Genomic DNA, 15,897 nt, shown 5'->3' with positions numbered 1-15,897 from the left:
CGCAGCTATCCTGCTAGGCGCTCAGCAATCACGGATAGCATGGAGGAGAAAAAAAAACGGGGGCGCAGACTAGATGACCTCATGGGGCCGTATCGCAACTCCGTCGCCAAAGCACCGCTCGATGGTGCAGGCGAGAAAGAATATCATATCTCTCTCTCTCTCTCTCTCTCTCTCTGTTCTATTGTTTTCAGTGGTTAGCGAACCTTTGTCTAGTCCTGTGGTTCCCACCCAACCTTTCTCGATTCATCGCCCCCTTATCAATCTCGACACAAATTTTCGCCCCACTTATTTACCGATCAGAAAAAGAGGACGTATATAATCGGGAAATTGATTCAACCAACTCTGATTGCTGGTGAATTTACTGAAGAAATGCCATTTTTCCGAGGTGGTGGGTGCTCAAAAAACGATTTCCTCGTCTACTTTCCGTTGAGTTGACCATTTTTTCACGTGCATTTGTTGACCGTATTAATTAAATATATCTCACTAAACGTTTCAACACTTTCGCCCACATTGGGCCTTGGGAACCCCTGGTTTAGTCCCATTTAACGTGAAAAGATTCATGATTGAATTCGGTCAGTTCAGTCGATCACGATGAGATTGTAACCCTGTAATATTTGTATGAAGAACACTTTTTTTCTTGTCTTTCGGGGCTTGCAGAAGTGATCCTGTTTTTTTTGGAAGATGCTGTATAATAATAATAATAATAATGAGCGGAAAGCTGTTGTTATTCATGATTCCGAGTTGACCCAGATCCCATGCCAGCGAGTTATGACCTAAGTATGCGGTCGCGTTTTTGTTTTAGGATTCACGCAACGCTGAGTTAATCCAATTATGCCGGCCTTTCCGTTGAGGAGAGAGCGTATCAGCAGCATAAATTGAGGTCAAGTCAGTCAGTGTTTAATGTTTATATAGCTCAGTGCTAGTCAGCCAGCAGTCGGGATCGTCTTCATTAAAGCATAGCCGATTAGTCAACCAAGCGCCGTGATTTCATGTTGGCTAGTCTACTCGCTTTTCTATGGTCGGGAGCCCGCCCACTCATCAGCAGCCACTTTCATTTCAAACGCTTTGCGCGAAAAGTAGGACTTTCCGGCCCTGTGGGTATAAAGCTGTACCAGCTGTATCACCCTGTGGATATAAAGCTGTATCAACTGTATCAGCTGTATCACCCTGTGGATATAAAGCTGTATCAGCTGTATCACCATGTGGATATAAAGCTGTATCAGCTGTATCCCGATCTTATAGACCGATTTTATCATGAATTATCGAAAATTTTCGCGCTTCACGCTGGCTCACTAAACAGTACAACAATAATTTCGTGGCAAAAGCGAACAACGTAATGGGGGACGGTTTATCACCCTATAGGAGCCCAAGATGCAAGTTTTTTTTGGGAGCCTGACGAAGTGCTGTTTTTTCCTGCCAACGGGTATACACCCGGGGATGTTTAAATAATTATTATTCGAGGGGTCCTACCTTTTCAAACACACCTCACTCAGCTCTACCGGTCGGTAGCCTAAATCAGATAACGTGAGCAGAGAGACGTTAAAAAAATTGATAGCAATCTATATGCAATTCCCGATCATATATTGACCGACTCAATCATGAAATATAGAAATTGTTCTTTCTTCGCGCGTTTAGGCGAGAAGAGCTGACTCACTAAATGTGTGACAGCCTACTAGACTATTTCGCGCATCCCAGACATAGTATAGACCAGATACTTATTGCAGAGTGATACCTGGGTAAATCTCGGGACGGTTTGTCGGGAGCAGCGATGATTCTCAAAGTTGAAAGTAATAAAAAAAATAAGATTAAAAAATCATGAATTGTTTGAACACAAAGACACCGATTCCATACAGGTAGAGTGATACAGCTGATAGAGCTGTGTTACAGCTGATAGCTGATGCAGCTTTATATCCACAGGGTGATACAGCTGATCCAGCTTTATATCCACAGGGTGATACAGCTTTATATCCCCACGGTGATACAGCTTTATATCCACAGGGTGATACAGTTTTATATCAACACAGTGATACAGCTGATAGGCCTACAGCTTTATATCCACAGGGTGATACAGCTTCATATCCACAGGGTGATACAGCTGATGCAGCTGATACAGCTTTATATCCACAGGGCCGGACTTTCCTGTGAGCTGTGAGGTTCTTTCGGACCCACTGATGTTTTTATCAATATGATACCGCGTGAGCCTTTGTAACGCAGTGTATTTGAAATTTGCCAACCCTGGTATGCAATGTTGTCACATTCACATACAATTTTCTCCGGTGTTGTTGAAATCTCAACCATTTCTGGAAGAGTCTTTTTTGTCGACTTGATTTTCGCCGTTGTGATCACGATCATATGAATGGAATTATGTGCCGTCTTAGTGAGATAACGGTAGGCCTAATTTGATGTAAATTTGTTACCATTCTTTGCGTTACTTTTTCACGCTTTACCGTAACCTACATTAACGTCGTGTTTTAAATGGTACTACTGCATTAAGTGTTGGGATTATGGCAAAAAGGGAAGCTTTTGCAGAGCTGCAGAATATTCAAGCCTCGCACTCCAATTACGATGATCCGTAAGTAAAGGATTTGTTCTACTATATGCTCAAGTCTGGTTGTGGTTCCAGTATATTTCTTTTGAATTGAATGTGATTTTCGTTGGTTTAGTCATGCTATATTTGGAAATTGTGCATTCCTTTGATGGGCAAATGCATTGTTCGGATGACATCCAAGTTCTAGATATTATCTTTTGACTTATATTGGCTGGGATGTGCAGATTATGGAGATTATGTTGTATCTTTGCTCCAAACTGTCAGCAAAAAACATACGGTAACTATCTTCCCTTGTTTGATCGCCCATGCGGCGCAAGCCAATCAAATGATGCCATATTGTTACATGCAAATCCATACGATTGTTTCTTATCTGATAAACTGATCATGGATCCCTAGACTTTTGGTTGGATTGTAGATGTGAGTAAGAAGGTGCTTTCTGTATACAAACTGGCCTACTAGGGTCACTTGCCCTCCATATAGGTAGACCAACATAGAGAATTGTAGCCTGATATGCGGTGATATGAAAAAGCCAATTTATTGTGATATATGTATCTTTCTATGCTCTGATGAATTATTTAAGTGAATCGGACCAAACTCATTGTTAAGAAAGTGGTAATTAAACAATTGTCTTGAAGACTTACTTCCAGGACTTCAAAGTATGAAATAAATTTACTTCTGCAGTTCAAATTTGGTCTTCACATTTTATGTTTTTTTTTTTTTACCGTTATTCCCCAACCCGCCATCGTTTCAGATCAATATCAACTACATGATGGATTGTAATCTATGTGTTCATGTCAACTTATTTTACAGCAGGCCTGCAGCCAATTTATTTTAACATGCCTGAAAAAATAATACAATGTATATATGCGTCCAATGCCTCATTTACATTAGAATTCTTACATCAAGTGTATCGGAATGCCATATATATCAATTACCAAATCATGCATTATTGCTATAGGCCTGTACTTTATTTAGGCGTTGCATTTTATGTACTAAAGCAAAAAAATTGGGCTCATCTTTGACGATGACCATCTACCGCAGGGGTGGGCAAACTACGGGCCGCATGCAACACAGATCTGTGCGGCCCGCGAGAGTCAAAAGTAACTTATAAAAAATATTGATGAAATGCGTACTAAAAATCAAATTATTGCAGGGACTGGATTAAACTTTTTCTTAGTAGGCTAAACTTCACCATTATAATTCTAAGGCCGTGGTTCTCGAACTGGGGGGCGCGAAGCTGAGTTCAACTGAAAAAAAGTGTCTTAAAAAGTTTTAGAATCACTGTTCTAAGGTAAATACTTGGTACGGTGGGTATATTATTTTTGATGTTTAATTTCTGGCGTGACAGCCCTCTATTTTCAGGCCCAGGCAGTTTGAAAGGTTTCAACTGTTAAACATCACAGTAATCCTAAACGAGATTGACATGACATAATTCGGATCACGAGTGTGTTTTCAGATTCGCCAAGGTGTGTTTTCAGATTCGCCACTCCAGTTTTGATTATTTTAGTGATGTGCTTACAACAAACGATTCACGCGTGTCTTAGGTAGATTCGTTCTCTGTATGCGTAGAATTAGGGAATTTATATTCTGTCTACTCATCGTAGAAGCGTGTCTGAAGCTAACATGGTTATGATGCTGTCAGCATTATCTGTCTTGGAACTGAACCAAAAGTGGAATTAGTAAATCTATGGACAGATCGCTGCTCACAGATCTAAATTTCAATCCTGTTCTAAGAATCAGGACAACCGACTTTCATATCAATAGTTTTGACAAATTGGTTATTGAGGTCGACCAGCTTATGAAATCTCTGTTGCTACTGTTTCTGACGCGTGCACGATATCATCAAAACAATGTTAGGTTTGTTTTAAATAAGCATATATAATATATCTCCATATCCTCACTATATAATCAAATACCAATATTGCGTTTTGGTTTATGATCCCAATTTTATATGGTGCGGCCCGCAAAATGGATTCAGATGTTGAATGCGGCCCGCAAGCTCAAACTTTTGCCCATCCCTGATCTACCGTCTTACTAAATCGATTACTAAAACGATTACTAAAGTTACTAAAACGATAATGCTTTTTGAAGGCAACTCGATGAGTGTCAAGTAGCCACTTGGGTTACTCAAAAAAAAAGTGTTGTCCACCATTTATATAAACTACCTGGCCCTGCAGAGAAAATTCATGTAGAAACTTTAGTAACTTATTGGCTGTACTGCAATCATTGGAAATACTTCTGTCGGATTTAGCATGAAAATACATTTGGCGGAGTTGTATGAAACTGAATTCGGCCAACTGTCTTGGGCCGAAAATATTGGGATGAATGTGTCTTATGTCCCAATTAAACTCAACTTATTCAGGTGTGATGTCAAAATGGTGACTGAACCAGTTGACACCGGCTTGTACGAAAAGCTTGTTGCAAAAGGCAAAGAGACGGCAGCCGAAGGAAATTTGGAGGAGTCTTTGGCAGCCTTCAAAGCCGCTTATAAGATAAAAGAGACAGAAAAGATCCTCGGGAGGATAAACAAAATTGAGGTGAAAATGATGAAATAGCTGAATTCCTGATTGTTCTTGGATATCACAGCATACAAATATTGTCGTAGGGAGAAGAACAGTTCACAATTGAATTTTGTACCATTTGTATGCCATAAAGAGTGAGTCAAGCTGAACCTTGTCCCTTTGGAGAGAATTGTGACAATGGTGCTTGACTGTCACCTGTCACCAATATACAGAAGTTGTGTTTCTGTTTCTTTCATGCCGATTCACCTGGGACGTTAGTACACTTCAGCCTAGGAACTCTAATAATTGAATATCACTACTTAACCTGATCACTGTAACGATTGTCGCAATAGCTCGTACAGGAATACATCGTTAATGGCTATTATTTTTAAGGTCATGCGTGTTAGGTCATCGTTTAACTTTCGTTGACTTGAAGATGGGTGTCTTAGGCACTGATAGTTTCGGTGGTGATATGCAAAGAAAACGATTGGCGCTAGTTTAATCTGTTGCTGACCAATGGCGATCCACTTCCAGCGTCTCATGGAGGAATTGAAAGACGAAGAGGACGAGGATTTTGTCGAGCTGGACAATGGGTTGATAATATTTCGGAAACTTGTCGAAAGACTGTATCCGCATCAGGTGAAATTTAGATTTGTGGACGCAAGGCTCGCATACTGGGTAATTCCCCCTGACTTGATATGTACTCTGTTCTTAATTACCCGCATTTCTCATGTCCTTCTGATGCTAGTCTGAACTGGGACTGAATAGATTACGATGACAATCAGCAGGCAGTATTGTGCGAGACAACGCGCAACTTACATGTCATTGTAGACTAATCTTTCATCTCTATAGGTCGAGGGAATCAAGTGGATCTATGATCTTTTCAAGGACAGAAAGAAAGGTGGAATATTGGCCGATGATATGGGGTAAATATTTTGCCAAGTTTGACCGTAATTGCTTTTGTTGGTGTTGGACGTTGGTGAAGTGCCTCATTCTGGGATTTTGTCATTACATATTTAAATGAGGAAAAAGTGACTATTGGCTTTGCCTGCTGTCAAAGATTCCCACAGCAGACCACCGCTGCAGTCTTTTCTCCAGATGACCTTCCACCCTATTCACTCAGACTTGGGACTTGACTGGTTTTGCCTGTAATTGACCTCACCGCTGTTCTTTACCCCAAATATGCCTACAATAAAACCACATTCCTGATTTATGTACGTTATAATTTGCAACTCGCATCTCCAAAATATTGACAAGTACCCTACTGCTTAGCAATCGGTAACCAAGAAACTCTCATACCCAGGTGCGTAGCCAGCCGAAAAATAAGGGGGGGTTTGAAATAAAGGGGATTGTTTCGATTTTTTTCGAATTTAGTAATATAGCATCAATTCATTAGGGTTGAGTACATGCGTAAATAACGATTATACAACATCCTCGTGATGACGATTACACGCGTATGATAAGCTTGCCGACGAGTCCGGGAGTGCTGTTAATTAGCGACTCTCTGATCTGTCGTGAACAATTAAATACGTCCGCTTATCAATGCGTCGAACAATTGAATACGCGCGCTTATCAATGCGTCTTACGTAGCCTCGGCGACGATTTGCGCAAGTCAAAATGTACGAGTTTTTATGGAATATGTGCTATAATGACGCCGATTTCAGGTGGTTCAAACCTGACCTCTTTTATAATTCAAGCCTTGACACACAACTTCTGATGGTTATGTTTAGATAGGAAGGTGTCTATAACGAACGGTAGGCTAGGCTGCATATCTTGATAATTATCTTGGTAACTATAAATAACACATAGAATAAAATTAGTGGAATATCTTGAAACATGATTCTGGTAACGAAACATTATTGGTAACGACGTTATGGGTATCGCATAGATTGAAGTATATGTAGTATCTCGAAACATACCGGAAATGACAACCAGACAGAATATGTGGTATAATATGTGTATGGTGCGAGATATCGATAGGAAATAATACAGATTATATATGTTTGTCATACAATGTAAAATATTCATTCATTCATATGCATTCAACATAACATTTTGGAACGATTCAATAAATTTACAAGTCTTGGAGACAGAAACGAAGAACGTTGTCTGTGTGATCAAATTAGGTGTGTACTGTACAAGACAGACTCTGTGGTGCGTCAGTCAACAAGTCGTTCACTGCCGTGCCCTGCGCTTGATGGCAGTCCTAGGGCGCACCACAGAGTCTGTCTCGTACTAATTTGATCACACACACAGACAACGTTCTTTGTTTCTGTCACCAAGACTTGTAAATTATTTGAATCGTTCCAAAATGGTATGTTGAATGCATATGAATAAATGAATATTTTATGACATACATATATATTCCGTACACCATGCACATTAGGGTTGTTCAAAAAAATTTTTTTTTTCCAAATCTCACTCGCCTAATGACTAAATCGTCAGGCTGTCCAAGAAAACGATGCACACCAAATTTGACTCAATTCCAACCAGTAAAGGCCGTGCAATCTTGAATTGAAATTTTTAATTTATTAATAAAAATTAAAAAAAAAAATTCTCAAATTTTTCTGTCAACCCCATGAAATTGTTGAGCTGTCTTCAAAGACGATGCAAAACAAATTTGAGTCAATTCCGACTTGTAGAAGCAGAGTTATTCGAGTTTTTCGTTGATATTTCTTGGATTATCCTTGATCCGGGGATTATCAACGAAAAACTCATATAGTTCCGCTTCTACTAGTCGGAATTGACTCAAATTTGTTTTGCATCGTCTTTGAAGACAGCTCAACAATTTCATGAGGTTGACAGAAAAATTCGAGAATTTTTTTTTTTAATTTTTATTAATAAATTAAAAATTTCAATTCAAGATTGCACGGCCTTTACTGGTTGGAATTGAGTCAAATTTGGTGTGCATCGTTTTCTTGGACAACCTGACGATTTCGTCATTAGGCGAGTGAGATTTGGAAAAAAAAGTTTTTTTTTAACAACCCTAATGCACATGCACATGCACATATTATATCACATGTTCTGTCGGGTTGTCATTGCCTGTATAAAGTTTCGAGATACTACGTACACTTCAATCTATGTAATGTGATACTCATAATAACGTTACCAATACATGTCTCATTTCAACGACTTGGAGTAGTCTTTGAAATCATACACACTGTGTGGAAAGACATTAGAGATAACATTAAACAACTAGTGATAAAGACTTGACTCCAGAAATTTGTGGAACAATGGATGGAACTGATACATGAACTTGCCAATTTCTTGCTACCTAATATCTTCGATATGTCTAACACCCGGTAAAGTCCTTTGAAGTCATCTTTAAATTTTTGTGAAATATCCACAGTAACGAGATGTACCAAGTATAGTTGCGACGTTACCTATTTTTCATATTTAACTATCTAGGTGGTTTGCATTATGGCTAGCTGTCTCGTTAGCAAACTATTTTTTCCAATTTCATTGCAGTCTGGGCAAGACAATTCAGGTGATCGCCGCGCTGTCGGCCATGTTTGACATGGAGGTGATCAACCATGTCCTCCTTGTCCTACCACTCTCACTCATACCAAATTGGACCAGGGAGTTTGAGAAATGGGCGCCTGGGATAAAGACCAAATGTTTTCATGGTACTACCCGAGAAAGAACCTCGGTAAGTGGAGTGGTGTGTGATTTTATTTGGGACTGTAGCATATTGACAGGTCTCTACTAAGTTATGGATTGGTTTAGTGTAGACTAATCACAAAACAGATAGGTCAAACGCAGGGGCTCTCCAGTGCTGTTTCTGTTGCCTTTGTGTGGTGTTATATATGTATGTATGGTGAGGTGTTTACTGTCCATACCTGAACTAGATGTCCATTCATGAATATTTTGTCTTTCTGTTTGTTGATCGTTCTGGTGTTGGGTATACCAAGAGTGCCTCGTGTTTGAAAATAATTAATTGTGTATCAACGTTTATCTTGAAGATAGGGCAGCATACACTTATGCGTTTTCTAGAAAAGTCATAGTACCACCCTTTAATATTGCACCCCATTAGAATTGATACCGGTAGTATAGCAATTGCCTACAGACTGAAGAAGACAAAGCACATAATGCTACTGTCTATTTACACTTACTGCCACCTTTTATTGCATATGATTCCATGAGTGATGAGGAACAAGTTATTTGCGAGTAATTTGGGGTTTAATATCATATTATCGTTCATCAGTCATTTTTGCCCGTTTGTTATTCAGGCTTTGCAGTACTGCCAAAGGAAGGGTGGCGTCTGTATGACGACGTATGGGCTGGTGCAGACTCAGTGGGAACAGCTGGGCCAGACAAAGTATCGCAGCGAATTCGTTTGGGACTATATTATTTTGGACGAAGGCCACAAGATTAAAAACCCGACCAAAACAACGAAGTCGTTACATTCCATTCCGTCGAAAAACAAGCTGATTTTAACTGGTACGGGGTGCGTTTTATGTTGCTCCATTGCCTTTCACAGTCCACAAGCGCAATCAGTAAAAATTTCAAGCTGGCAATTTGTGAAATAGTAGCATTTGTCTTTCTACATGAAGATGTTCTATCGGGAACATCCTTGGACTGTTCTGTTTTGGGAAATGGCTCCCTTCAATCAAAGTCCAAACTTCACCGAAACTAGGAATACATTACTGGAACAAAAACTATGACCACTTCTCGGTTGGTCGCAGTTGAACAATGCCCCCTGGTAATTCTACAATGTAGGCCTACATATTCTTCCTATTCAAGAACCTGCCATAAAGACTTGATATTCAGTCTTTAATGCACTTTGAAATCATAATTCTTGCCTAATCGGATGCCAACTTGTGATGTCATTTCTTTGACAATGTAACATATTATTTGATTTGGAAACTGAAATTATGTTTGTCAACGTAATTCTGCTGTGTATGATTGTAAAAAAATATCTCTATTTGCCGCATTTGGATATTGTTCAAATTTTACAGAATAACAAGTCTTCATATATGCATGAAATTTGACAAAAAAATTAGTAGTTTTCAAGATGTGTATTTCGTATATCCGTGAATTGTTATTATCAATTTCCTAAATTCTTAACAGTGAGTTCTCTCCTTCTGATTTGCACAAATTACTTTACCTAGTGCTATGGGACTTGAATTCAAAATTTGGTTCTCTAAGCGCAAGCGGTAGATGCATCGCCTGCAGTGGAATTGTATTAGCTTTGCTCTTTAGCTTCAAGATCTATGCAGAATGCAGTTATATGAATTTACTACGTTCGTTATCAGTTGATAAAGATCCGTGTTTGTAATGTGAATAATTAAAGAAAGTAATGTTTATGGTTTTTCCCAGACAATGGGGCTTACCAATTTGCATTTGTGTCACAGGCACTCCGATACAGAACAACTTGAGAGAGTTGTGGGCATTGTTTGATTGGATAATGCAAGGGACTCTGCTCGGCACTCAGAAAACTTTCAGGTCGGAATACGAGAACCCGATCACCCGGGCACGTCAGCGGGTAAGATGTGGGAACATTAATACAGACGACAGTGGTGGGAGAGAGAGGATTTTTCAATTCAAATGAATGGAAATCATTGATAGCCTACCTCGGAAATTTAGGAGAGCTTGTTACTTCTGGTTTATTCCACTTTTGTGTGTGTGTGTGTACGTATGTATTTTTTTTAAATCTGGATTGGATCCATGTCTGAAAAACTATGGACCCTTCCTCTTGTTTCTGTGAACTGCTTAATTTAAATGTACCCTTAATCAGAAGAATGATGTCAATTATAGCAGTATGGTTTGCCGTCACTGTCGTTATAAATCTGTATTTTGCTACAGGGTGCCTCAGGCGCGGACATTCACCTCGGAAATTACATGGCCGAGAGCCTCAGGAAAATTGTGGACCCCTATATTATGCGAAGGACTAAGGTACGTTGCCGGTAGTTAATGCTGGTCCAGTCAACACATATCGCTACAGCTAACGACTGCTTTAGTTTGTAATCTCCTTTGAACCGAAGCTATTAATTTAATGTGCGAGCAATAGGAAATGGAAGTGCGCAAGCTATCCTGGTTGTAGTTCCTACTATTCAGCCTTGATTTGCATCCTATTAAAGTACACTCATTGACATAAAGTTGGCGTTGACCACTTGACTTGACCACTTGTAAGGATGTTGAATGCACGCTTATTCTGTGAAGTGTCAAAGTAATTCCTGTGAATGTGGTATGGTCCTTGCGTTTCGTAGGGATCTGTGTCCGCGGTAAAGCCCGAAGGCTCGACCGTGGATGAAAGTCAGATAGGAGACAGCGTCAAGAAGCCCAGCTTCCCGAAACTGAAAAGGAAGAACGATTTCGTTATCTGGGTGAGTTTGTGTCTGACTTCCTGGGATCGGGAGTGTGAAAGCTTTATCATTATGAATGGAAGTACGATGACTCAGATGGGCAGGTTGTGTCGGGTTCAACCTAATAAATATCTTGTCTGGCTCTCCCAGACTTTATGGCTATTGATTGTGATTCTTACCGTGCACTGGTAATGTACTTAATAACGTAGGTGGTGATTCAGGACATTGCAAGACACTGTCTGATATTTTGGGTGCATGTAAGATACATTTTGCTTCTGGACAACTCAGAATGAAATGGGACGGCGCATGTTAATTTACAGCGCACATGCGGCAGAGTGGGCAAAGTACTCAGTGTCGCTACTCTTGCTATTCAAGTTGAAGTAGAGGCAATGTTGCAAATTTCTATTAAGTTAAAGGTAGAACCAGCGATTTCCAAGACACTCCAATACTTGGGCTGTTGATGTATCATATTGATAGTAGAAGTGACGTATTTGTGAATCTAATTGTGATTTTTACTCGTCAACGTCAATTTTTAGCCTTACGTCCGCCGTATTTTGTTCAGACCTACCTCTCCGACGTGCAGGAGAACATCTACCGCGATTTCCTGCAGCAAGAAAGCATAAAAGAGCTGCTGGCCTCGAAACGGTCTCCTCTGGTTCAATTGAACGTGCTGAAAAAGATTTGCGATCACCCGAGACTGCTGTCTCGAAGGGCCTGTCACGGGCTGGGCTTGGAAGCTAATGAATCGTAAGGACGCGAGTCGCCTGCGGAGTGAAAGATATTTTCTATTTTCTTGCGTGCCTCTTTCAGGATAGTCGAGGAAGAAATTGACTCTGAGAGATTCAAGGAGTGCGCCGCCAACAGGATCGATAATATATCTGACGAGACCTTGATCAAGGAGTCAGGTATGCCTTTTTCTGATTGTGATGATATGATATGACGTGATAACTTAGGGAGTACTCTGCACCGTACATGTGGTGGACAATACGGAGAAACAGCTGCTCATCAGAATGATGCATTCTTATACGCTCCCATGACATGGTTGACTGTGTGATGCTGTACAGTAGGGCTGTTTAAAAATAACTTTTTTATTGATTCCAGCTATTCACTGATTAAACTGTCGGGTTACCCTAAAAACGCTGCACACCAAATTTGGTTCAATTCTCACAAGTATAAGCCGCCACAGAGCCAACTAAAATTTTCAAGTTATTAGGGAAAATTGAAAAATCAAATTTGTTTTGCTTCGTCTTTGAAGACTCAACAATTTCATGGGGTCGAAAGAAAAATTTGAAAAAAAAATATTTTCAAAAATTTTCCCTTATAAATTAGAAATTATATTATACTTGTTCGAATTGAATCAAATTTGGTGTGCAGCATTTTTAGGGTAATCTGACAATTTGATCAGTGAATGGCTGGATTCAGGAGTAAAAGTTATTTTTTCTGAATCTTGCTGGCTACGTGATTAAATCGTTAGGTTGCCTTAAGAAACGACGCACACCAAACTTGAATTCATTCCAACCAATAATCGCCGATTTCGTACAGTTTGAAAATTTCCAATTCACCCAAAATGCAAAAAAAAGTATTTTTTCAAATTTTCCTGTCAACCCCATGAAATTGTTGCACTGTCTTCAAAAACGATGCAAAACAAATTTGACTCAATTCCAACACGTAGAAGCGTAATTACTTGAGTTTTTCTTTGACAATTCGGGGATTATCCTTCATCGGTGGATAATCCAAGAATTTTCATCGAAAAACTCAAATAACACCGCTTCTAATGTTTGGAAGGTAGTTTTGAGATAAGTTTGCATATCTTTTAAATTATATTCATGGATTCTACCTAGTGTCTTGAATCGTTTTGCATTAGTCGCGAAGACACGCCTCGAGTTTTCGCATGCAACCCCTTATCTTCTTTTCGACAGTGCTGCAGTCTCATTAACGTTTACATTTTGTTTTCAGGGAAACTGCAATTTCTCATCGAGCTTCTGGTGATGTTGAAAGAAGAGGGTCACCGCACTCTGATATTTTCCTTGTCGCGGAAAGTTCTTAACATCATCCAGCGAATTTTGCTCAACAAAAGATTTAAGGTATCTGTAAAAGAAAAATATGACGTGTAGTTATGTGACGGTTTAATGTGATACGCAATACCAGAGCTGGTCATCAACAAATTCATTCTAGTTATACCGGTATTTCAAGATGGCGATAAGTATGAATCTGTGACTGGCTCACTTTGCTTTTACTGCCAATTGAATACCAACTATGACCGCCTTTGTTTTAATACACTGTGGGTCGGATGTTGCTTTATGGATGGATAGAAAGAGAGAGGGAGAGGATTCATTCACCGGCCGTCAATTACAAAACACGGCATTAATATAGAAGAAAATAATTTATAAACAGCTGTTTAGCCTGGTGTGTGGCAAAACTATTAGAGCGGCTTTACAGTCTCGCGTGTCACTTCATTGTCAGGTAATGCGACTGGACGGCACTATCACCAAGTTGAGCGAGCGGGAATTGAGAGTCAACAAATTCCAGAACGATTCCAGCTATGAAGTGTTCCTGCTCACCACCCAGGTATTTGTCGTTTTTGTTAGTAGGGTATAGCTCATTCTTCTCTGGGTTCTCTTTAGTTATAATGCGAATATAGTTTTTATCTGCAATTACCTGTTGTCAGGCTTTACACCATAGTGGAAAGCATGGAATGTGTGTCCACTACTTCCAGAAATGAAATACCACTTTGCTATGCAGAAACAGGTTCAATAACATGAGCACTGTCAAAAAGGCAGCGGCAAATTTCTCATTACATTGAAGTTTCCAATATTTACTTTCGAATTGCGTGCATTTGGTGTACATTGGATTCTATGGCCAATCTCAAAACAGCGATTTTGTCCCGTCTATGTGCAATGCTCAATGCAACGTAATAAGGAATAGTATTTCCGGCGTCCTATTGCGATGACCATTGTGACTAGGTCGGCGGCGTTGGTCTGACCCTGACAGCGGCGGACCGTGTGGTTATTTTCGATCCGTCGTGGAATCCGGCCACGGATGCCCAGGCCGTGGACAGGATTTACAGGATCGGGCAGGAAAAGTAATAATCATAATCTTGTTTTCGTATTGTGATGGTCACGACTGGTTTGATTCAGAAATGTGGTTGTGTACCGACTGATAACTTGTGGCACTGTGGAGGAGAAGATATATAGGCGGCAAATTTTCAAGGACTCCATCATCAAGCAGAGTACTGGTGATAACAAGGATCCCTACAGGTTCGAATTACGCTGTTGATGTCCCCGGTTCTCTAGTCCAGAGGTTATTAACCAGGGATACATGGAACCCTTGGCTGGCCGCTGACTACATTTCAGGGATCCATGAAAGGCCAATTTTGGAACTCCAACTTTAAAACTATATCCATATTCATAAGATCTGTCCTAATTGTTGCCTTGTGTCATTGTTTATGAATTTGCAGTAGCTAGACCAGATCATAATACTGAAAAATATCAAGAATCCTGTTTTAGTCGGTGGTCATTTTTTGTCACGACGTGGATCGTACCAATGTTTGAACCTCCCTCGCAGGTATTTCACAAACCAAGAATTGAGAGAGCTCTTTCAACTGGAGAGCACGACGGACTCTGTGACGCAGCGCCAACTTCAGGAACTGCACTCCGAACAGCGTTGTTTGGACCCAAAGTTGGATGAGCATCTGGCCCGCATACACATGCTTCGTAAGTGACGTGATCGCTTTCGCGATTGTATTTTGATGGAAGGTTGTTGTTGTTTTTCCGTGGGTTTGGGGTTGAACAAGGTTTTTGTTGAATAATAATCGTTGCCATGATATTGACCACATATGTAGGCTACAATACAACTAATACAAATTACGACAATTACTTATTTGCAGACTTGTAAGGGCTCAAGTCATGAATCGACTCGGGTCAGACTCGGTTCGCAATGTTTCGTTGACTCGAGTCATTGTCTTGAAGACGGAAAATGACTCGATTCGATAATAGTCAATTTGTGTCTAAAATGTCTTTGTACTCGAGTGATTATGCAATATGCATTGCTATACCAAGTCATATGAATGGACAGTGGACACATTCTACATGACTTATTCAAGTGTCGTAAATCAGCAGAGAGATTGAAAAATAGGCCTTGAAACTGCATTTCATCTATTTAAATAAACATGTTTAGAGTGAGAAAATTTAGTATATTTTGAACCCGGGACTTTTGACATCACCCAGGTGTTTCACAGAAGTGACTTGAACGTGACTTGAACTCGATACTCAACTCAACTATGACTTGGCCTTAAGTCTTAACACTATGAATTGGTTCAAGTCTTGACACTATGACTTGGTCTTAAGTCTTGACATTATGACTTGGACTTGAGTCTTAACACTATGACTTGGACTTGAGTCTTAACACTATGAATTGGACTTGAGTCTTAAGACTGTGACTTGGACTTAAGTCTTAACACTATGAAATAACTTTGAGTCTTGACACTATGACTTGGACTTAAGTCTTAACACTATGACTTGGCCTTAAGTCTTGACACTATGAC

The 15,897-nt window shown here is 39.9% G+C and overlaps 1 protein-coding gene and 1 long non-coding RNA gene across 4 annotated transcripts in view; both read left to right on the top strand.

Moving 5' to 3' along the window:
• Positions 1-610: 610 nt before the first annotated feature.
• On the top strand, positions 611-1,596 carry LOC145457971 (uncharacterized). Its single transcript, XR_013921035.1, has 2 exons — positions 611-1,159; positions 1,215-1,596. It is a non-coding gene; the product is annotated as an uncharacterized LOC145457971 (long non-coding RNA).
• Positions 1,597-2,338: 742 nt separating this feature from the next.
• LOC145456912 (DNA excision repair protein ERCC-6-like) overlaps positions 2,339-15,897 on the top strand; it is a 110,082-nt gene continuing 96,523 nt past the window's right edge. For 2 of the 3 annotated variants that reach the window (XM_080335053.1, XM_080335052.1), the window contains exons 1-16: positions 2,340-2,572; positions 4,911-5,085; positions 5,584-5,688; positions 5,902-5,975; positions 8,518-8,698; positions 9,279-9,489; positions 10,404-10,534; positions 10,855-10,944; positions 11,259-11,375; positions 11,917-12,101; positions 12,165-12,259; positions 13,311-13,438; positions 13,818-13,922; positions 14,318-14,436; positions 14,492-14,611; positions 14,919-15,067. In XM_080335053.1, coding sequence (XP_080191179.1) covers positions 2,505-2,572; positions 4,911-5,085; positions 5,584-5,688; positions 5,902-5,975; positions 8,518-8,698; positions 9,279-9,489; positions 10,404-10,534; positions 10,855-10,944; positions 11,259-11,375; positions 11,917-12,101; positions 12,165-12,259; positions 13,311-13,438; positions 13,818-13,922; positions 14,318-14,436; positions 14,492-14,611; positions 14,919-15,067 — 2,053 coding nt within the window. In that variant the 5' untranslated portion in view covers positions 2,340-2,504. Of the gene's footprint in view, positions 2,573-4,910; positions 5,086-5,583; positions 5,689-5,901; positions 5,976-8,517; positions 8,699-9,278; positions 9,490-10,403; positions 10,535-10,854; positions 10,945-11,258; positions 11,376-11,916; positions 12,102-12,164; positions 12,260-13,310; positions 13,439-13,817; positions 13,923-14,317; positions 14,437-14,491; positions 14,612-14,918; positions 15,068-15,897 lie in introns of all 3 variants that reach the window. The other variant, XM_080335054.1, reaches the window with a different exon arrangement.

Source organism: Botryllus schlosseri, chromosome 15, assembly GCF_051294905.1.
Source record: "Botryllus schlosseri isolate E-star chromosome 15, Bs_hap1, whole genome shotgun sequence".
NCBI lineage: Eukaryota > Metazoa > Chordata > Ascidiacea > Stolidobranchia > Styelidae > Botryllus > Botryllus schlosseri.
This window is presented reverse-complemented; position numbering and strand designations above follow the sequence as displayed.